We start from the raw sequence: 23,396 nt of genomic DNA on the forward strand, positions 1-23,396 counted from the left end.
CTCGGTCTCGGAGACTCAGTTGGCATTCTCCCACCCAGCTGGGAAGACGTACGTTGAAGGCCCATTGCCCCTGTAACGTGGTGGATGTTGATGTGCATGTGCTTGAAGGTGGCGTGAGGAAAAGTGTGAGAAATACCCATACTGGTCTACAATGCCAGCCAGTAGTTTGTTCGCAGAAATGGAGCGGCCGACACCGACTCCCAGCTCCACCTCCGCTATGGACGAACAAAGGGCGCTGCAGTTAGCCCTTGAACTGTCCCTAATTGGATTAAACAACGAAACCTCGGTGCCCACAAGCGAATCCGAGCACTACGTCGTCCAAGGCCTGGATGCTGAGCGGGCTTCCACCAAAAGGTCCCAAAATATGACGGAGTGTGTGGCGGTGCCCTCGTCGGAACACGTGGCTGAGATCGTAGGCAGACAAGGTATGTATCCCTTCCCTAGTGTATGTGTGTCCACCTCTAAGCATGCCCCTGACCCCTGTGTGCAAGTGGATATGTGACGAGGCGGCGAAGTGGAGGGCGTGAGGTGGAAGGGACAGGGTGAGGGTCCGGGCGGCGTCCCTCCTCCTCCATGTGCAACGTTGCCGGATGTTCGTCGTGTTGTGTGTCCTTTTATCGCCCTAGATGAAGATAGTGGGCCCACGGTGACGAGCTGCCGGGCGTGCATTGTCCGGGGCGGTAATCTGCTCGGCGGAGGGCTCGGGGCGAGGCTGCAGGACAGGCGCGGGGGAGCGGGGCGGAACAGCGGTCGCGGACATCAGCTGTAGCCTGCGCGAATTTTAAGTTGACTGAACGTGATTTATTTTCCCATTTTATCTGGCGTAATTTCCGGTTGGTTTCGTTTTGATGGTAATTTATCGCGTAGTGAGGCTCCTTGTAGGGATGTTCGTGTGGCGTGGCCCCGGGTGGGTGGGTGGGGGTGGGGTGGCGTGTGGATATCTGGCGTGGGTTGTGGTTATTGCCATGTATCCTTGCCGCGCGAAGGGTATCACTGAGACCTTGGCATCGATTTGACATTTTCGTAACAGTATTGTTGAGGACCCTAAACAAGCGTCCATGCTGCAGTAAAATGACGCGGACAACTGGCTGATAGCTCATGTCAGCGTGTCATGTGTGCTTAGCAAACCGTAAGAGTAACTTAGCAGAATATAGCTGTGAATGAAACAAGGGAAGAATTGACATGACATGCAACTCACATGCATTTCGTGTCATTTATGTGCTATTCAGGTTTTGTGCATGCTTTCTTATTCATGTGTTGTAAGTTGGGAATTATATTTATTCTTAATTTGAAATAACATCCCACGCGGGAGGCGGCCGGGGCGTAACGACCTTGTTGGGGCCGAGTGTGAAGAGCCACGCCCATGGACGCTAAAATAACACATGCCAATGTAAAGTGTGGCCCATTAACCGTGCTGACTCTGATGCATCATAACTCAGGATAACGGGCGTCCGATGACTCTAGTATAATTGGAGTGTTGTAACATGATTTGCGTGCCTACTGGTGGGTACGTGACCCATTCTCGACTAAATTGAGCTCGAGATAATGAATGGGATGTATCACAGTGTACCGCCCATATCTCTAGCACAAAGAGGTGTTCCATCCCATATCTCCCCTCCAGTGCCTACCACCCCAAACAAAGGTGGCTTTTGTTCCTGTGTCGGGCACTGCCACTCCTGGGCCGCCTCACATGCACGTCACCCTCACGGCAAAACATGGCCGGCAGGTTGACTCACCACCAGACTGCAAAGAGCATGTTGTATTTTGTTTAGTTAATGTTACATCCTGCCAATTTAGTAATTATCCACGCTTTTAACAATCGGTAAGTTAATGCAACATATAAGAGTCCTCTGGTCAATTATATACGATCTGCATACTCCAGGTGCAAAGCGGCCTGTTTTAGATGAATAACAATGGAGAGCAAGAAATGTCAGTGGGCAATGAGTTGGTCGAGCTTCTCCTCGGCCTCACTCTTGAACGTGGGGCTGCAGAATAAAGCAAAAACTAGGCGCTGGTGCGGCAGGAAAGGTCACTCCGCGCCACCACGCCCTCGCCTGCCCTACATTGTTTGTAGAGGCGCAGCGTAATTAAGTTAAGCATGTACAGTAGTATTTCCGGCGTTTTGATTGCTTGTCACATGGAAGGTCAACATAGGGTGTTATGGATTGTTCTTTTCCCTTGGCATGAAAAAAGGAATAAGCGTTTGCAGACTTAAGTGACCTCTGCGAGCTATATGACATTACCGCCATGTAAGAATAGCCGAGTCAAGAAAAGGAGGAAATAGTGTGGTAAGAGCTGCTGTATCATATTTTATTTTGTGGAGGGTTAGCATTACTTTCGTTCTTGTACTAACCGTTGTGGCAATATTCGCTTGTGGTTTGAAGTAGAATTTTATTAGAGCAGCATGTTCCTCCAAATATATTCGTTCATGCTACACGTAGTGTGCAACCCACATGGTTCTTCACCGACAATTATTGCCAATAATGCTTCAGCGTTAATATTATGTAATTTACCTCGGAAGGCACAACAATGGGTACTTTTTTTATCTTAGGTATCACAAAACCAGCCTTCAGAAAAGTTGAGATTCAGCATTTGATTTCAGCGTGGTAAAGTGGCACTACTCAGCATGATCTAGTTATAGCCATTCATATGCGATGAGTCGAAAGTGAACGCTGTAAAAACTCGTGTTAAGTTTATCGCTAGCATGTAAATTGACACTACAAACTGTGATGACTACGAGGTGGATATTTCCTCTTACTCAAGTTATGAGTGTAGTTGAATTTTGAATGACACGGTACACACCCATCGTAATTGTTACTATTGATAACATGCGACCGCTAGGAAGGGACGAAAGTGAATGCATTGAAGACCAGTTTGGAAGGTAACCGATTGGTAAAGTTTTTGTGGAGGTAGATGTGGCAGAGGCAGTAGCAAGGAAGGGACGGGCCGACGCGGTGCTTGGAAGACTCATGCATATAATTTATATTCATTATCATTTTAGACTTCCGTTATATATATATTCTTGCCATGTCCTGATATTGTCGGTTTTTTTGAGTAGCGGAAGTGATGCATGTCAGCGGAATAAACGCATGGACACATCAGCCTTGGTGACTGGTCGTCAGGAACCCTATTCGTCTTTATCGTGTGATGTGATTTAGTGTATTTTCCTACATCACACCATTGTCAGTTTATTTGTTGGCATACCCACCCAGTGTTCCAGAAGGGTGGGATTATTATTATTGTTATATTATTATTATTATTAAAAATATTTTATAATTACTAATTTGGCGGATTGTTAAGGAGTCTAGGTAGTCAGTGCTATTATGTACCGCCTATTCATATTTGCGTTTTAACCGTAAGGAGTTATTTGTTTTATGCGGGTAAGCTTTGAAGTTGCTATAATAAATTACCATCGAGTGTTAGCTGTCCTCGCTTCAACTAATTAGGAAAGCTTGGTCAAACTCAGATGATCCAACTTAATAAGCATAACTGTACAGCAATGATAACTCAACGATAATTGTGATAATAATGAAATATACCCATATTAGAAATTAGTGTAGCGGGTGATTTGCGACGTTACCAACACACACACACACACAGACACAGACAGCAGCTCATGGTCAGGATGCACTGAAGTCGGTATATTGTAGTACTACGGAAGGAATAGTTTAGTGATGTAGGTCAACTGACTCAAGATAGATCAGTAAAAGTGGAATAATTGGTAGGGTTGAAGTGGTAGCCGTAATAAGAAGTAAGTAGGCGGCATGTGGTTTGTCTTGATTGCTGTCACCCTAATGGAGTGTGTGGAGGGAAGGGGGATGGTATGGCTGTAGTAGGGCATGGTATGATAATATGGTTGGCCTCAGTACATCAGTCAGCTGCTCTTGCTACCATTAGTCTGGGGATGGATAAGGAGTGATGCTATTTCAGGGAGATAATGAAATGGGGGAGAAAAGGGAGGTCCGTTTGGTGAGGGAAAGTCACTGAGACTGAAGGTGAATGATCGTTTCTGGTGTTGAGTTCCATGGAGGATTAATTTTCTTATTTTGTCTCGTTTGGGTCAAGGTTTCTTTTTTTTCTGCTGCCTGCACTTTCATGTCCGGAAGCTAGAGTATACTTTGATTTGTTCCACATTCACGTAATACTTTTTGATGTATTGGTCGTTACAACAAAGGTTATCGGAGCTACACTTAGGTCTTTTTTTTTAATATTGCATTTTGTTTAAGCACTCACGCGTGGGAAAGACTTAATCTTCTAACTTTCCCGTCATTAGAACGAAGAATTATCGTTATCATGGCAAGGAAGCGGTTGTATATAGTAGGCGTGGTAAGGGGCGGTTGTGTTGCGGGCGGAAATGAGACTTGGCAGTAGCGCGGCGGGGGGGTCAGGTTACGTGTGTGGGTCTAGTCAGTCTGCCTGCCTTGCCTTGCCTTGCCTTTTTTCTCGTGTTATTCTTTTCTAGGTATATGCTCTTATTTTCCCTCGTTGATTTGGCCTTTTCCCCCCCAAACATTCCTCACACAATGATGACAAAATACGTTGCTTATGTGGCTACCATACACGGATTCAACTGTCCTTGAATTCTTAAACCACTAATCCTCATGTGTGTAATTCGATAAAATGGTCTAGTGGTCCAATGAAGACAAATGACATCCACGTGCATGAAGACATTGACGATCACGAGCCATCTGGAAAGTCGAAAGTTTTATAATTTCACGTATCAGCATTGTGAGGAAGATTCGTAATTCGCGGGTGATTACATTAGGCGGAGGTATTCGTGTGTGGGCCTGGAGGGGAGAGTGCTCGCGAGGTCGCACCTGCGATATGGCAACGTCGCGTCTGGGGTGGAGATGGTATTGCCAAGAGCCAGTGGCGGACCTGCTCGGACACCCACTAACTTCATTCTCGCTCTCTCTCTCTCTCTCTCTCTCTCCTTTATCATCAGCATCTAGCACTAGGGCGTTGCTGTACTGAGGAGTGCTGAGGATGGCGTGACTGCGGGTTGTCCTGCAGGTTACGCCGATCTCAGCTGTTGCCCAGAAGAAAATGCTGAATTGCACTTCATGGTTGTGATGTGGTGGTTATGCAGTTGACCAGTTATTTAGCATGTGTGAGGATGGTTTATTTAATTTTATTCCTACGAACCATAGGTACTCGCATCAGACGGAGTAATACCAGCGGTAGTTATCAATTGTTTCCTTGTATAACCGGCTCAGGGCAGTGCTCTTGGTGAGGGGGAGTGGGAGGGAGAGGGAGCTGCGGTGTGCATTGGCATGTTATCTTGGCAACATTTTCGTTGACGAAGGATCGCGCATATATTTTTTTTCTCGCCAGGTCTTCTTTGCCAGAGATGCGGGGTGACTTGCCTCCCCCAGTGCTCCCTTTGGGCGTGAGGGATGTGTAAAACATGAAGCATTCTGGCAACTGTGTAAGGAGTGTCGCAGCTGCCCCCGCACGTGTTGACTATTTATAATACCGACTGGAGGGAGGAGTGGTAGCAGGGGGGGGGCTTCTTTCCACCCATGCTAATAATCGCCTGTAGCATTTTATCTGCACACCTTCCACACCACATCTCTTTACCACTCTCATTATACTATAGCCCCTCATTGACTCCTAACAGCTCCAGGGAATAGATTCACCCCAACTGTTTATGAAATAGTGGTGGTGGCTAGTCTAAGCTGACGGCGTGGGTCATGGGGAAGATTAATGCCTCGAGGCGGTCGGTGTGCAGGAGACTGCTAACGGAGAGACCTCGATCACCCTAGAGAGATTATTTTTACCAACTCCCTTCTTTGTCATGGGCGAGAGAAGGGAGGAGCCGCCCCTAAGTAGTGTGTGTATCGCGCACTGGGGGTTCATGCAAGACGAGTTTATTATGGCAGGATGAATTTTATGGCCGCGTGCCTATGTTTCTTTGTTGTGTGCGGTATAACCCACCCGTGAGCACGTGAACCCAAAGCTCGTTTCGGCTGACAAATCTTGTATAGCTGGACGCGATGATGTTACTGGGAGGACCCTCTTAGGGGAATTTCCTGTAATGTAGACTAGCCAATCCTCCTCCCTTCCCCTTCTTGCCATGCGAGCGGATTGACTGGCGGCTGGCTGGCCGGCCGGCTGCATGGGTCAGACATACCTGCTGTGATGCGGGTTACTCTGCCTCATTACTTTTGCCAGATCTACATACGCTAGGGGAGGAAGGTCACAAAAAAATAATGGTTTCGTGTCTGCCCTTTTTATTTCCGTTGCGTGTGTACTGTGATGGGAACGCCGCGCGTATCATGCCCTGGCAAGTTTTGCAATCATTTGAGGGTTCCGCTCCGCAACCTCCCTCAGGCATTACTGTGTTGCTGCTGCTGGGACTGCCGCCTCATGTTGGTGGCGGCGCAGTTGTCTGGCAACCCCTGGAATTTGTCGTCTTAAGCACCTCGGAGAGAGTATTTTTATCCGTGCCGTGGGTAGTGTGGCGGCCAACACTTGTCTCGGGGGCTTTGTCGCAGGCAGGGGCAAGGGGTAATGGGGGTGAGGTGCTTCAGCCTTGGGAGGTAAGATGAGGATGTTGACAGTACGCTGCTCGAGGACGTGGCTGGAGTTGACGGCTAAAGAAATAATTTTTTAAGCATCCAGTTTTAGTAATGTTCATTGGGTAATTGGGTGGTATTGTGATGCATCATTGTATCACGTGATCAACAGTCATAAGATAGTGGCGTTGCCCTTGGCAGTGTGATTCTTCAGGTGCTCGACTGCCTCTACCCACGTGGAGCCCCGTTTTTGCTATAAATAGCCTGCCAGGAAATAGCCCGGAGCTGTATGGTCTGAACTCTGAGCTGCAGACTGTCACTTGGCGGCCGTATAGACACTGAACCGTGCTTGGCTTCCCCCCCCCCCCCGCCTGCGGAACCTCGGCCAAGGGTGGGGGGTAGGGGGGCTAGGCTCTTTTAGACCGGTCTGAATCAGGAGAAGTGTGACAATGGAGTCAGAAAACATGAGCGGGGTTACATAGCTGTCGCGTGCGATAGGTCGCGTTCTGCTGACGTCCTTCCATATTTTTACTCTGGCAGGGCTAGGCTGAGGGCCGTGGGAGAGGGTTGTCGTGTGGCTCCCAGGACGCAGGTGAGCACCGCCAGCAGCCTGTTCCGCTCCCGCCTGCAGTCTGTTGCCCTCGTAATTGCAAGCGGTGCCCAACCTTCCCGCCTGCCCGTGTCTAGACTATCAGTAGACGCCCTTTGACCGCCACCTCCCTCCTCTCCTTTCCTCTTGCTGCCCACGCCACCATCCCCTTCCCGCGTCCCTTCCCTCCCTCCCGAAATTACGACCGACCGACAGGAACTCCGTCATTGATTATAACTTTGGCCTTTCTTTGCAGATTTTAGCTGGTTGTAATCACCAAATATTTGAAGGCTTGGGAGACAGTGTTCGGACGGATAGGTGTTATCGCAACCCTGTCCTTTTCCCCGAGTGTGTGCGGCGGCAGGGTAGGTAGAGGTGGGTGGGTCGTGGTGTTAGCTCTGATTGAGGGCTTCCGTGCCGTGCCCTCTCGACGTCCTGGGTATGGGCTGGATTACGGGGATGTCAGGGTGGTGGGCAGACGAATACAACACGGGGGTCGAGCTGCCGCGTAGGGAAATGTCACGCTATTTTCCCCTCCGATGGATGGTGACCGGCCGCTTGGTGATGTGGAAATATCACCAGGTGTGGAGGAAAGGGTACGTGGGAGTTCCGGCCTCGGGAGGCTTGGTGTCGCCTCCTTCAGGCTCACCCCTGAGTACCAGCGAGGCTTTGAGTGATCCTTCACTTAGGTCTTTTGTCGAGTGTAGAGTGGATGGCCGAGGGTGCGTGAGGGGGTCATGGGGGCCTGGACAAGCTCAGGCGTCCCTCCGTCAGTATATCACATCTTGACTCACCCTCCTCCCTTCAGTGAAACCTTCCGGCCTGGCTGCCGCTTTAATCCCTTCCTCTCGCGCCCACCACCACCCTCACTCATCCCGTCCGCCTCCATCCTCCCCCGCCCGCCTTCACCCTTTTCTCGTCCACTTCAGAGTGCGACCCTCCCTGCCTCCACCTACCCCCTCCCGACGTCCCCGTCTTCCTGTGGCCGCTCTTCTCCCCTGCCGCCACCACCACCACATCACTTGCGACCACGTGGCCGCCATTCAGACAAAGGGAGCTAAGGTGACCACGTGGGTGAAGATAAGTCCTAACAGTCCTCAGGAGATGTCCTCGGCAGCTGATTATCCCCAAGGGAGTTGGTCTTATGCGAAGTGGGATGGGCCTTGATAACGGCGATAAGGGCGATAGCAGGTGGTGAGGGTGGAGGGTATTATACTGGGAAGTGAAGGGTAGACAATGCTTTCACCGAGAGAATAAGGATGGGAGGAGCTGTCATTGTCTGGAGCGGAGCAGGGGAATCCTTCTCGAACATGTTTGTCCGGCTGTCTGGCGTCGGGGCACTCGGGGGTGCTACACTGGCAAGAGTTACTTCCTTGCTTGCTTATGGGTGGTTACTTGGCGTGGGGCCCAGCTGTGTGTCTTGCCAAGCATGAGGGACAAGATAGATAGATAGCTGCAGCGGCCTTGGTGGCAGCGGGTGGGTTGAGGCGAGGAGACAGCTCAGACAAGGCGAGGGTGTGTTTATGTGTTCGAGTGGCTAAGAGGGATACATACAGAACTTACTACTAGACTTTAATGGGTGTACAGAGCTGGTGCTGTTTTGTTGATGCTACTGATTGTGATGGGGCATATCACACATTTACAAGTGTGTGTGTGTGTGTGTGTGTGTGGTGAGGCAGCAGCCTGTATGTACGTGCGTGCATGCGTGTGGCAGCCGGTCGGTCCGTCGGTCGGTCGGGTTGGCGGTCTTCTCATCAGTAGGCCAAGGTTAACAGTCTTTTCACTTTTTTACTCCGACAGTTTAGTTGTTATTAACGGGTGGTCGTTATGAAACACCCCATGTCGTCGTGCGTGCTTTATGTGTGTGTGTGTGTGTGTGTGTGTGTGTGTGTGTGTGTGTGTGTGTGTGTGTGTGTTTGGTTTATTTGGAAGACTAACGTGGTTTACGGTGGCGTATGATTAATGATTTTTCCCTTGGTGACGAAGGATTCTTTTATTCATGGTTGGTGTTGATGGAGGAGAGGGAAGGGGGTTGGGGTGGAGGTGAGGGTACGGTGGGTGGCGAGGGGGAGGGAGGGTGTTGTCGAGACAGGCGGGATTGGGCCCACTCGATCTCACACTTTCATCAGTTTCCATTTATGTTTGTGCAGATTTACAACACTTGATAGTTTTCTGTGATCGATGACATTTTGTACTTTTATAGAGAGGGCGAGGCCTTAAAAGTTCATGCGTATCGCCTCGTGTGTGTGTGTAGGCAACAAATAGAAACTTTTACATGATGGATATTCACATTCGTCTTTGGAAAGGTTGCCAGGTCGCTCAGGTGTAGAGTTTCCGTGTATATAATTCATTCCAACTGCAGACACGAAAAATTCATCAGTGTTTGTTTGTAAAGACGCAAATGGAAAATATAGAAACGTTGATTCATATGTTTAACCTTTTTTTTGCACATGACATCGTTAGGTAAGCGCTTTCTCTCTCTCTAATTTTGCTTCTTTAGTGAGTGTCGAGTAAAAATTAAGTTAGTACGGAGGTCACAGGTGCACTACGTCAATGTTTCTAAAATATTAAAGAAAAAAAGTAATCCAATATCGATCTCTAAAGTAAGGGGGTCACAAGACTTTGGCACACACACACACACACACACACACACACACACACACACACCTGGTCAGTCGTCTTTTCTGCACCTACGTATACCAAACTACTGTTTCACAATACTTAAGCTGTGCAGTGGCTACGGTGGGGTGGAGGGGAAAGCCGGAGGGAGGGAAGCAGTGAGTGTCGTGATGACTTGCCTAATGAGGGTGGTATTTTTCACTGCACCGGCCACTGACAGGGAACTAATTAACACTGCATCAACATAATATTTTTAAGTGCTAATTGCGTAATGATTTTGATGCAACTGCCCTCGCGAGTTCGGTAAATATTTTGTTATTAATTTAATGTTTATGCACTGAAAAAAAAAGTATCGTGAGGTGGAGAGAGAGAGAGAGAGAGAGAGAGAGAGAGAGAGAGAGAGAGAGAGAGAGAGAGCTGCGGTTGCCCTATTTTTCCTAGAGAATAAAATGAGGAAGTTGGTGGTATGTGCGCCCGTGTGTGTGTGTGTTGTGGGGGGGAGAGAGAGAGAGAGAGAGAGAGAGAGAGAGAGAGAGAGAGAGAGAGAGAGAGAATTACTAAAGAAAAAAAAGTTAATGAAAGGAAAAGCAGGACATGGTATTTAATTCGAGATATACGTTAGAGGAGGGGAAGTCCTTATAGGGGATTGTAGGCAGCATAAGTGAGTGAAATGTGGAAGGTATTGAGGCAAGGTTCAAAGCGTGAGGGTGGCAAGGGAGCATGAATACACACGTACACACAGGCATGATTGAAACGGAGAGAGAGAGAGAGAGAGAGAGAGAGAGAGAGAGAGAGAGAGAGAGAGAGAGAGAGAGAGAGAGATGTGGTGTCCTCTAACCCTGAGTCTAAGCGTGTGAGGCAGGGGAGTAGCAGCTTCTTTATTGTATCAGTAAAATTCAGGTGTTACTCTTCTGAAGACGAGAAAGGGGAGCGCCATGAATTTCAGTGTCAAGGTTTAAAGTTGTTGATCGTGGCAAGAAAAGTTTAAATAGTCGCCTTTGTTTGAGTTTTCTCTTTTATTATCATACTGTCAGTGCGTTCTTTCTTATTATTTGGAGTATCATCGCTTACAAGGTGTGTGTGTGTGTGTGTGTAATTAGTCTTATGTGCAGTGTTTTAAAAATTAAATAATTGTTCACAGGAGAAAAAAAACAAAAAACGAGACGATTACATGCTTCTTAATGGCCTAGTAAGTTATTATATCCACGTCACCATCCGCATCGTCACCTAATCATCATCATCGTTCACTTGGACTTTTTGATCGTGACATACCCGGTTACATAAGAGGCGTGTACCCTAGCTATGCGACGACACACACACACACACACACACACACACACACACACACAATAAGAAAATAAGAAAAAATCGGAAAAAAAAAGAAAGAAAATGCCAGTGGGTAAAGAACAAGGTCACGGTATTATTAGTTGCGTTGGTGGACAGCTAGGTAGAAAGTAATAGAAGCAGGTAAAGGGATGCACCAAAGCCTGCGCCATGGACTTAGGGATGGCTGAATGGCGTTGTGACTGAATGAATGGGCGACTGGCTGACTGACTGACTAACTGATTGGTAAAGATTGGGGTTGTTACTGAATACATGACAGACAAGTGGTTGGTTGACTGACTGGATGACTCGTTGACTGGATGGTTTGAAGTGCTGATTGGTAATTGTGATCACAGCTTTGCGGTGGTGTAGGACAAGAAACTAACAGTTGACTGAGTGGCTGTTTGGGTGGTTGTTAGGTGGTTTGGTATACTTATAGTTCTGACCGGGCGCTGGAGGGCAAGAAAAAGGTGACTGGTTATAGCTTGGTGACTGACTATTGGTATTGACCGGTGATTGTTGTTCGTGGGTGGTGGAGTAAGACAAACCAACAACTGACTGACTGGTTGTTTAGGTGATTGTTAAGTGGGATTAGTGTACTTACGGCTGTGACTGGGCGTTGGAGGGCAAGGAAGGAGTGACGCTGACTGGTTTAAACTGACTATTGGTATAAAGTAGGGCATTTAACTGGTACCCGGCTAACTGAATGCTGTTGTTAGTTGTGATTTTTGGTTGTGGTTACGGCGGGGCGATGGTGGAGGACAAGAAGAAAGGCCATCAGCTCCTCGCTTCCACTATTGACGTGCTATTGATGTGGTTAATAATGAATGACCTTAACACGTGTCCACAGCCAGGGTCGTGCGTCACCACACCACTGGCCAGCTAACACACACACACACACACACACACACACACACACACACACACACACACTTATCTACTTATCTTTGTCTCTTGCTGTTTGCCTTTGTACGTGTGTGTGTGTGTGTGTGTGTGTGTGTGTGTGTGTGTGTGTGTGTGTGACATTAAAGATCAAATGCGTCCGTAACATTTGCTTTAACACGCACGCTGGCACACTCACACGATAGAGAGAGAGAGAGAGAGAGAGAGAGAGAGAGAGAGAGAGAGAGAGAGAGAGAGAGAGAGAGAGAGAGAGAGAGAGTCTGTCATAAAAGCCTTGCCAGAGGGGATGAGTAAATAAATAAGGAAGAATGGTAAACGTACTCTTTCTTACCTTTGTCTCCTATTGGTGCCAACACACATATCAGGACGAGAGAGAGAGAGAGAGAGAGAGAGAGTATACAGGAGCTGATCCATCAACACCATTCTCTCCTCGCCTCGGCCTCGCATCCATGTTTTCCACCTTCGTGTTTGTCAGGTGTAAGCAGGTGTGGGCAGGTAGGCGAGGTGGAGCGAGAGGAGAGGAGCCGGGGAGGGAGGGAGGGAGAGAGAGAGGGAGAGTGTTACCGCACGCCACCGCCACTCCTGACGCCGCCGCTACCTCCGCCGCCGCCTATGCTCGCAGGGAGAAAGTGTTGTCCTTGTCTCCCATTCTCCTCCTGCTCTCCCTCTCCCTCTCACCACCTCTTCCCTGGCATCGGTAGCTTTCCTCTCAGGCGAAACTTGGCGGTGACTCCGGTATCAAATTTTGGCTGGTGTCGAGTGTTCGAGAGAGAGAGAGAGAGAGAGAGAGAGAGAGAGAGAGAGAGAGAGAGAGAGAGAGAGAGAGAGAGTGTGTGTGTGTGTGTGTGGTTTATGGTTGTTTGGAACGTCTTAATAAACCTGGTCTGTTGGGGAATGAGTGAGGAAGTCTCTTGGCAGCAACCACCACCACCACATACCCTGACGTCCTTCTTACTCGCTTACATGCACCTTTTCTTTCTTTAGTGATGAATTAATCCGTCAGTGTAGTAACATTTTACGTTTATACACGCTCTTGGCCTCGGTGTGTAAGTATCAACGAACCTTCCCAGCTAAAACAACTAAGTGATGGTATATATTTCTTTGCATAGCTAAAATAAAACTAAACTGTGCTGGGTTTCTTGATGGTAGTTTGGTAGTTTTGTTTTTAGTGTAGTGTATAAAAGTGGTGTGTGTGTGTGTGTGTGTGTGTGTGTGTGTGTGTGTGTGTGTCATGGCCCTAACCTACTGCTACCTGCCTACTCACCAGCCTACCCGTTAGGACAGCAATGCAGGAAGTTCACGTCTGGAACGCCTTGGGACCCCTCACCTCCCCTTGCACTTCAGGCGCGTTCACTGCATAGCTTGTAGGAGGGAGGGGAGGGAGGAGGAGGCTGTAAGGGGGATAAAAGAGCAACATGACTAGCAGAAGGGAGGCAGGGTTAGCTGGCATTATATATATGTAAACCCGCTCGAAATAATAATAGTGATCTTTTGACGTCAAGCATTCAATAATCTGGGGTCGAGTTATGGCTCTTGAGGAAGCTGGAGTGGCATTATTATAAGCCGCTGTCAAACTGCTAATAGAACAGTCCGTCAGTAGCACTAGTTAGCAGCACACGCGGCTATTATGGAAGGTTTACATTTTGTTTTTACTTACGCCATTCACGCACTCACACTTGTTTCGGAAATCGTGTGTGACCTTATTATAACATCGTAGTAATGACAACAACTGTGGTGATAGTGGCAAAGACATTGACCTAAAAATAGAAATGAGGATGATGATAATGATTGATAGTGATGTTAATGATTGTGAAGGTGATAGTGATAAGTACTGTTGCGTGATGGATGAGAAAGAGGAGGAGGAGGAGTGGGTGGATGTTAGGGTTGATGATGCATAAATAGTGATGAGGATGATGTTTGTAATAGCGACAGTGATGAGAATGACGTTAATGATTACGATTGCGATAGTGATGAAGGACTGTTGCGTGATGGATGAGGAGGAAGAGGAAGGATTAGAAGAAGTGGGGGTGGATATAAGGGTATCGCCGAAGAAGCTGTTTGATGATGCATACACGGCTCTGCCACGTAATTGTATTCATCGGTCTCGCATCACGATCACTCATTTCGATAAGGAACGTGATAAGAAAACCGGATTGGTGGGCGGGCGGGGAAGGGAGAGTAGTGGGGTTGGCGCCGGGTAGTGGTGGTACCGGCGGTGGCGGCGGAGACTGGGCGGTTATCGCGCTCTCTTGATGTTTTGTATTATGTAACGTTTCACAGAGACTCGCTTACCTTCCCTTTCCTTTTATACATCGTTCTATACCTCCTCCTTAGCTTCCCACTGCAGGCCATACTTTCTTCCTTTTCTCTTATTACTAGTCTAATACCGTCACATTATTTGTCTAATACCAACCCGTACTCTTTTTGCCTCTTACTGATACCAGCTTAGTATTTTTTGTCCCTTACTAATGCCAGTACATCAGTTTTTATTTCGTACTTATACCAACACAATATTCACGATCTTGTCTTTATCTATTACTCATACCAGCACAACATTTATTCTTTTATCAATATCAGTACAGCATTATTTGTCTCACTAATACCAGCACAATATTACCTATCGCCTAATACACCATTCATTGCCTATTAAATTAAATCAACAGCATTTCTTTCCTCTCACTAATACCAACCCTGCATACCTCGTCTCCCTGATACCAGCAAAACACTCATTTGTCTCCCCCGTAACAGCACAGCATTCTTTCTCCACAACTCACCCCATTAGTTTCAGGTCTATAATTTACCTCTACCTGGTCTTGGCTGCTCAATGCCAGGATACCACTAATACCAACCAATCTAACCTTTCTTTTTTTATCCACAGGTAAGAGGCAGTGTTGTCCGGCCGTCGTTGGGAAGGGGGTGAGTACTTGTCTGACAATGTCGCCGCGCTGGGAGGAGGATAGGTGAGGAGAGGCGGGTGGCAGGGAGAAGACAGTGTCGCCGCTCCTTGGGTTGGGGGGGGGGAGTGAGGGAGAAGGGCAGGGAGGGAGGGAGGGGATGAAGGGGAGCAGTTGAATAAGTTATGGCGCCACGTAGCCAGGTATATTGTCTCCACACTATATCACGCAACAAGCCTAACCTAACCTGCCACAGCTCCTTTATATACATCTTTCTAACCTACCTGCCTTATTCTTTTTCATTCTCTTTACTTTCTGAGTTTATATTGTCTTGTATTTTTTTCTGCACAAACTTTTTTCACAGTCCTCACTAGATCACCCAACAAACCAACCTACCACAGCCGCTTTATATAAATATTTCTAACCCACCTTTCTCCTTTTTCATTCACCTTACTTTCTAAATTTAACTTGCATATTTTTTTATACACGCCACACTGGTTCACCCAACACACCTAACCTAACCTACCACAACCCTTACCTCTTTCTGCCTACCTGCCTTTTTCTTTTTCATCCACTAACCTAACCTACCACAACCCTTACCTCTTTCTGCCTACCTGCCTTTTTCTTTTTCATCCACTTTACTTTCTAAATTTAAATTCTTATCCTTTTTTTTACACTAACTTTTTTTTCACTGTCTCCACACTAGATCACCCAACAAACCTAACCTAACCTACCACAACCCTTTTATATACCTCTTTCTACATACCTATTTTCCTATTTTCTTTTTTATCCACTTTGCTTTTTGAAATTAAATTATCTTCCATCTTTATTTACACTCAGGATTACATTTATTTATACTCTTTCTACCTACCTTCTTTTTTTCATCCACTTTGCTTTTTTGAAATTAAATTCTCACATCTTTTTCTTTTATACCCATGATTAAAAAAAGTGGGAAAAATGGTAGCATACCCTCTTAATTAAAGCTAGCTAGGTAGGTATTTTTTATTCTTATTTTATGACGTAACCTTCATTAACCTTTTTTTCTTCTTGCCCGCTCCGCTTCTCAGAATTTGCCCTTTACTTGTTGGATTCGCTATTGTAGTCCACGTATTTTAATCATCCTTTTAGTCCAATTGTGAGTCACTGCTTCCACCTCCCCTTCTCGCCCCCTTTGCCTCACCTCTCTCCTTGCACCCTCTTATAGTACCTTCTTCCTTCGTTTGCCCTGTTTCTCTATCTTCTGCTATTGTAGTGCACGTATTTTAATTTCCATCCTTTTCCTCCTATTGTGAGTCTGCTTCCACCTCCCCATCTCAACTCACTTTGCTTCTCCTCTCCTCCTGGGCACTTTTTTCTCCTTCCTTGCATCCTCTTCTTCCCAGCACCCTCTTTTCTCATTCCCTGCACCCCCTTTTCTTTCATACTTTCTTTAATTTGCCTTGTCTCCCTATCTTCTGCTATTGTTGTGCACATATTTTAATTTTCATCCTTTCCTCCACCTCCTCATCTCGCCTCACTTTGGCCCTCACCCCTTTCCTCCTGCTCTCCTTTATTCTCTTCTGCAAACTTTCCTCTTTCATACCTTCTTCGTTTATTTGCCTTGTCTCCTTATCCTCTTCCTCTCACCTCCTTTGTAGTGCTTACCCTCTTCATATTCTTTCTTTTGCCCAATCTCCTGTCCTTTCTTTCTCATCTCCCTCACATTGCTTACTTTTCCTTGTCCCTTTCACGCCTCAACTCTTTCCTCTGTTTCCACTCCCCATATCACCTCACTTTGCCTCTCTCCTCTCCTTTAATATACCTTCCTTCATATGCCATGTCTCCGTATCTTCTTCCTCTCACCTTCCTTGCAGTCCTTACTCTCCTTCATTTGCTCTATTTCCTATCTTCTCATTTCTTCCTCTCACCTTTCTCACAATGCTTACCTCTCCCTTGTCGCCTAAATTCCTTCCAGCTCTTTCAACCCCTCCTCCTCATCTCGTCCCACCATCCCTTCCTGTTATTACTTGTCCCCTCCTCCCCCCACTCTCCCCTCCTAACAACACTCAGCCAAATTACAGGCAGACAGACATGTGTTCCCCCGGGCGTACCCTAGACGGGGCGTGTATAGTGTTATTTGCACCTGAGATGGCAGGAGGGGGGGGAGAGGGGGAAGTTACCTGTGCATTGGGCGAGAAAGGGGCAAAGTGGCACATGGTGAATATCCTTCGTATTGTTATTGTGCTTTTTTTTTTTTTTTTTTTTTTTCTATGCAACGCCCCTTACTGTGTTTGTGTGGGAGGGAGGCAAGTGACTGTGTTGTGTGAGTGGGTTGGTTGGAGGATTGTGTGCGTGTGTGTGTGTGTGGAGGAGACAGGTATGCTTGTATGGAGGTGTGTGCGTGCATTGTGAGGTGGTGGGGCGTAAAGGTGATGGTGCGGTAGGAGGGGTGTGTGGGTGTCATGGGGGGTGAGGAGGAGGGAGGCTGCAACATGACCCCGGGAGACATTAGCCACGTCAAACCCCGCCAAGGCTAACGAGGGACTTCTTCACTCTCTCTCTCTCTCTCTCTCTCTCTCTCTCTCTCTCTCTCTCTCTCTCTCTCTCTCTCTCTCGTAGGAGGTGGAATAAAGAGAAAGAAGAGGAGGAGAATTAGCGCCGTTGGGGGTACTCGCAAAAAAGAGGAGGAGGAGGAAGAGGAGTTTAGGTTACGAGTGAGTGGAAGAGGAGTGTGTCGGATAGTAGTGGAAGGGGAGAATAGACTGGAACTGCTCCCACTCCTTCCCTCTCTCCCCTCTCCCTTCTCCTGTTTCCCTGCCCTCCTCTCTCTCCCTCCCTAACCTTTCTCCTACCCACCCACCACCACTAACATGCAGGCGCTATCGAGGAGGCTGATTAAAATTGATTCTCCGCGTCCTCGCCGACTCAGCCCCTAACCGAGGTGGTGGTGATTGGCTTCTGGTGATGGTGATGAGGATTCTGGGTGTTCAGGGCGATGGTGAGGATGATAGTGATAATGGTGGGGGACTCAACGCTTCGCCTCTCTTCTTTCCTTCCTTCATCTCTTTTAGTGTTTTAATTTTATGTAGTTGCTAAAGCCGCATGTTGATTTATTAGCGCCTTGCACTCATAGTAACTCGTTTATTTATATGTTTTCTGGTGGGGTCAGTATTCAAGGAAGTATGAGTGGTATGATGCAGTGGTTAATTTTCCTTGTTGGTGGCCTGGTGGTGTGTGTGTGTGTGCGTGTGACGGGTCGTGGAGTATGGTGCGTCGTTGCCGTTCTAGCTGTTTGCCCTTTTTATTTTTATTGTCATTATCGTTATTGGTGTTGTGTTTCCTTGTCTCGTGTTTTACGTTGTTTATCTGGTCTGGGTGTCATTCTGGTATTTTTGTTGATAACGAAAGCTATATACACTAATCTGTTGTTGTTTTTGTTTTATGACAGACTCTAATGTCATAGTGGTGGTATGAGGATGTCTGGTTGTGGTGGTAATAGTAGTAGTGGTGGTGGTTGATAGTGCTGTAAAGTGTCGTGGTGGTAATGGTGCTGGTGGTGGTCGCAGTGGTGGTGTTGATGGTGGTGTCAACTTCCCTCGGCCCACATGATCTCGCGCTTCTGCAACTGTACCTTCCTGTCCCCCACATCCCCCTCCTCCCCCCACCCACACCACCTGCATCACCACCACCCACCCTGTCCTGCCCGCCTGTCCGTGTCTCCTGCTGTTCCCTTCTGTTCCTGTCTGTCCTCTTTTTACTGTTCGTCTCTCCCCCACCCTTCCCCCACTACCACCCTTGCCGCCACTTCCTCGCATCCGTTTGTCCTTTCTCTCTTTTTCCGTTCCCATGCGTAATCTTACTCGGGTTATATAGTCACTTCCCGTTTTCCAACTTCCCACTTAAATTGATTATTTTGTTTCCTTCCCTTTCCTTTCGATTTACAATGTTTTAGAGGTGTGTATTGACGTTTCATCACTGGGTATTGGTTCTTATCTACGGTAGCCATTCCCTTTCACTCCTTTATATCCAGTTCTTTCATTATCTCGTTTCCTTCATTTTCCTTTCGATTTACAGCGTTATTGACCTTAATATTGTCGACGTTTCATCACTTGGTATTGGTTCTCATCTAGCTAATCCCTTTCACTCCTTTTTACCCAATTCTTTCATAATTATTTTAGAGTTTATATCATTATTCACAAGTTCATACGGTACTCAGGGGTCAGGCGGGTACACTACGTCCTCTATCATAATTACTCTTAATCACCCTCTAGTTAAGCAATAAGACAAGAGAGCACCCACCACAGTACTGTCTTTCCTTGCATTAATTCCAGTACTTATTAGGGGCCGTAGGGTGCCATTATACGTACTCCGCTTTGTCTAATAGCATAATGTCGACGCTTTAGCACGAGTAGGCATTTTGTCATGTAGTTAATCCTCTATTCAGTCTAATGCCTTAATTTTAACACTTGTATTAGTTAAGAGGATATGTCAAATCTTTTATTTTACCAGTGTTGACGTTTTAGATAGCAAGAGTTAGCTAGGGAGGGTAGGGTTAGGGGGTGAAGGCAGGACAGGCAAGGAGGCACCGCCAAGGCACTTCCTCCTGCTCTCTTCACTCGGCGTCACATCAAGTTGAAGCATCCAGAGACGTGTGGCAATCGTGGCGCGTGCTGTCTGCTGGGGGGACGGGGCTTAGTGCAGGGGCGGCTTTATCCTCCCCTCCCCTACTCTCGTCTCTGCTTCCTCCTCCCCTCCTCTTCCCTCCCTTGACACCACCCAGTCAGGCAGTCACTCACCCTCCCTGCCACCTAACCCCATCCCTCCTTCCTCGTCCCATGTGATTCATTCTCTCTCTCTCTCTCTCTCTCATATTGCAAAGGAAGATGTAATATGGAAGGATGTGTTTGTTTGGTCTTAGATATGTTTGCTTTTTTCTTACTCATTGTGTGTGTGTGTGTGTGTGTGTGTGTGTGTTGAGAGATAACGAGGAAACTATTCTAGGAGGAAGGGGTGGTTGCCTCATTTACAAGTTTACTGACTCACTGACTGACTAACTGTTAGGCTGAATGGTATGCTGAAGGGTGACTCATGGAATGATCGACTGATAGAGGGGGGAGGCGGAGCGAGGGAGGGCGTGGCTAAACGAAATGAGTAAGTCACAAGGACCTTCACCTAACCTTTGAAGATTCTTAGACTTTCGTGTTTTATGTAACGTCTTCCTCCTAATACTACTACTACCACCACTACTACTACTACCTTTACTACTACTTTTACGACTACTAATATCCTCCATAACCTAATTTTTCCCTTCATTATCTCCATCGTCACCACCCTTGCACATTTTTTTTCTTCCTCCTCTTACTTTTTCCTCCCTTCATCCCCTCACACACCCCATTTCACTCACTTCTCCCTCTCAATGTCACAAGGACTTTTTCCCTCTCGTCTCTTCCTCTTCCCCCCTTCCCCCGTTTCATCCCTCTTTCTAAATCACCCGCCGCTCAGTCAGCACACACACACACACACACACACACACACACACACTCTCTCTCTCTCTCTCTCTCTCAATCCTTCCCCATCCTGTCCACACACTGCTCACTTCCTCCCTCTCAACCTCTCTTCCTCTCACCACCGTCAACCACTTTTGCAACCCTCCTCCTCCTCCCCCACCACCTCCCGCTCCCTTTCTTCTCCCTGCGTCACCCACCCACCCACTCGAACTAACGGCCGTCCCTTACCATCAGCCAGACACCCACCCGTCCAGACACTCACGAGAAAAGGTCACTTCGCCTGCTGGTTGGCTCACAATAATCGATCATACTGGTGGTGGTGGTGGTGGGTGGTGTGGACCTTTATTTTATCCCTCCCACTCACCCACCTTCCCTCTCTCCGTCTGTCTCCCTCTACAACGTCGATCTTTTGGTACTTAAGCTAAAATGGGCTTAAGTTGCTCTTGTTAGGTTTAGTGTGGTTGTATTTGTTTTGTTATTGTTGTGTTGGTGGTGTTGCTGGTTTGTGTTGTGTTGAGCAAGTGGGTTATTGGGGTAAGTTATTTGGGTGGTGGTAGTGGTCGAGGGAAGGAGTTTTATCGATGTGGTGTTGCTTGGTGGAGTGGACGGTGACGGAAGAGGGATAATAAACGGTTCTGGGCACGCTTTGAAGTTGGCATTACTGGTGATGGAGTGAAACGTGACAAGTGGTGGTGCTGTTAGCGTGTGGTGGTGGGTAGACAGACAGGCAGGCTGCGAGAAGCATAAACAAAGGGGTGGAAATATCGGGTGGGTGGGAGGTAGACAGGAAGGCAGGCAGGATCAGCTGACTAGGGGAGGGGACGGGAGGGTGGAGGTAGGGTAGGGTAGGACTGTTCAGGGTAGAGTTTGGAGACAGATGTGATCCGCGTGGGGGCCAGAGACATCTAAGACAGCTACCATCGTCAGCATCAGCCATTATCCTCTCCTACCCCCCCCTCACCTCCATCACTTTCCTCTCCCTCTCCTCTCACTCCACATTTTTCACCTCGTTCATCACCCAGAGACCCTTCCCTCTACTCCTTCGTATACTCCCCACATCATCCCTATCTACTCCCCCCAAACACTACTCCTCTTCACTCCCATCACTTGGCTTTGCTATCCTTCACCTCCGTCTCTTCCTTTTTCATCCCATTCATCACAGCTCGCCTACAGACCATCCCTCTACTCCTTTGTATACTCCCACATCTACCCACGTCTGCCTGCCCTCCCCACGCGCCTCCCCCTCATCACCAGTACCCTTCCCCCCCACCACCACCACCATTGCCACCACCACCGCGACGCTCTCCCTGTCCCCACCAGCCCCATGCAAATATCCTTTGTCTCCTTGCGCGGCGTTGAAGCCTTGTGACTCACATTTCTTCCCTTCCTTGCACACTGCACTCGCTCTCGCCACCCCATCACCACACCACCTGGCAGCTACTTCTTCACCTCTCCCTCTCTTGTTTCCTTCTTCCCTCCTTCCTTTCTCTTTCTCCTTTCTCTCCAGTGTTACCTATATCCTCTCGTTTCCTACTTCCTTCCTTCCTTCCTTCTCTTTCTCTTTACTTATTGTTATGCATCTTTGTATTTGTTTTTCTTTCCTCATTCTCTCCAAGTCTTCTTACTGTTTCTCTTCTCTGCTTCCTCCTTCCTTCCCTTTCTTTCCTTAGTGTTCTCTTTCATGCATTTGTTGACTCTTCCATCTTTCCCTTCGTCTTCCTTTCTGTTCCTCTTCTCTCAATCCCTTCTTTTCCCTACGTCTTCCCATCTGTTTCCTCACTAACCTTATTTTTCTCCTTCAGGTTATCCATCTCTCTCACTTCCATTCTTTTGTTTTGACATTCTTCCCGCTTACTCATGGTTCTTTTGTAAGTCTCCTGTTTCAATCGTCATTCCTCCTTCCCATCTGTTATCATTTCCCACTTCTCATGTTCTTCTCTTTCTCTCGCTTCCCCTCATCTCCGTTGCTTCTTCCTGTCGCGTGTTCTCCCTTTCCTATCTCCTCTCCCTTCCTCTTATATTTCCCTACTCCAAGCATTCTCATGTAACCCCTCATTTCCCTCACTCGCTTCCTCCTCCTCCTTCTTCCCGTATTTTCCACCCTCATCACTTCCTGTTCGCTTCCTCTCTCTCTCTCTCTCTCTCTCTCCACCTCCCTGAATGCAATACCTTACGTCCCTCTCGCTTCTTCCCTCTTCCTTCCTTCCTTCCTTCCTCTGCAATTTTCTCCCAACCCCTTGTACTTCTTGATTGAGTCTTCCGTATTTGTAGATAGTTGCCTCATCTTTTCTAGCTATTTCCGTCACAATATTTCCCTCTTCTTCCTGCTAATTCTTACGCCTTTATTTCTTTGTTTTTTCTTCTTGTTTATATGTTTTCGTGTTTGTATTCTTTTCTTCCTGTTTCTTTCACAATATTTACCTTTTTTCCCTGCTAATTCCTAATCACCTTTACTTTTCTTGTTTGTGTTTTTTTCTTGTTTGTATTCCTTCTTTACTCCCCTCCCTCAAAGCCTATACCTCGCTCCTACTTGTTTCTCATATCCTCGCCTTTCTGTTGTTTCATCCTTTTTTCCTTTTTCCATCCCACATTTCCTTTTTGCAAATTCCTATCCCCTATACTTATTTGTCTATTTCTTTTTTGCATTCATTTCTTGCTTCCTCTCCCTCCCTCATAGCTCCACCTCGCTCCCACTTGTTCCTCATGTCTCTCCCTCCTCAGTAGTGTTCCCGTTCATCCTTTACAGCAGAGAAAAGAAGGTCGGGGCATGAGCGAGCACACACCACAAGCCCTCATCCGCCTGTGTGGTCACGGTGCCTGGTGGTGGTGGTGGCTGGGGGTGATGGTGGGTGACGGGGTGACCGGCTGTGACCCAAAGATTTACTCCCCCACTACACCACACCACACCACATCACCCCTTCACCAGCTCCCCACTCTTCCCCTCCCCTCCCTTTCCACACCCTGCCTGTCCAAGGCCTTGGCCTGTCACGTTTCCCCAACCCAACTTCACCCCATCTCCTCGTTTCCCATTCCCTCCCCCAACTCACACCTCTTCCCCTTCCTC

The 23,396-nt window shown here is 47.5% G+C and overlaps 1 protein-coding gene across 1 annotated transcript in view; it reads left to right on the forward strand.

The window, feature by feature from the left end:
• LOC126995506 (RNA-binding protein MEX3B-like) overlaps positions 1 to 23,396 on the forward strand; it is a 90,457-nt gene continuing 67,061 nt past the window's right edge. Inside the window, exon 1 of the mRNA XM_050855105.1 lies at positions 1 to 425. Coding sequence (XP_050711062.1) covers positions 152 to 425 — 274 coding nt within the window. The 5' untranslated portion in view covers positions 1 to 151. The remainder of the gene's footprint in view (positions 426 to 23,396) is intronic.

Source organism: Eriocheir sinensis, chromosome 8, assembly GCF_024679095.1.
Source record: "Eriocheir sinensis breed Jianghai 21 chromosome 8, ASM2467909v1, whole genome shotgun sequence".
Taxonomy (NCBI): domain Eukaryota; kingdom Metazoa; phylum Arthropoda; class Malacostraca; order Decapoda; family Varunidae; genus Eriocheir; species Eriocheir sinensis.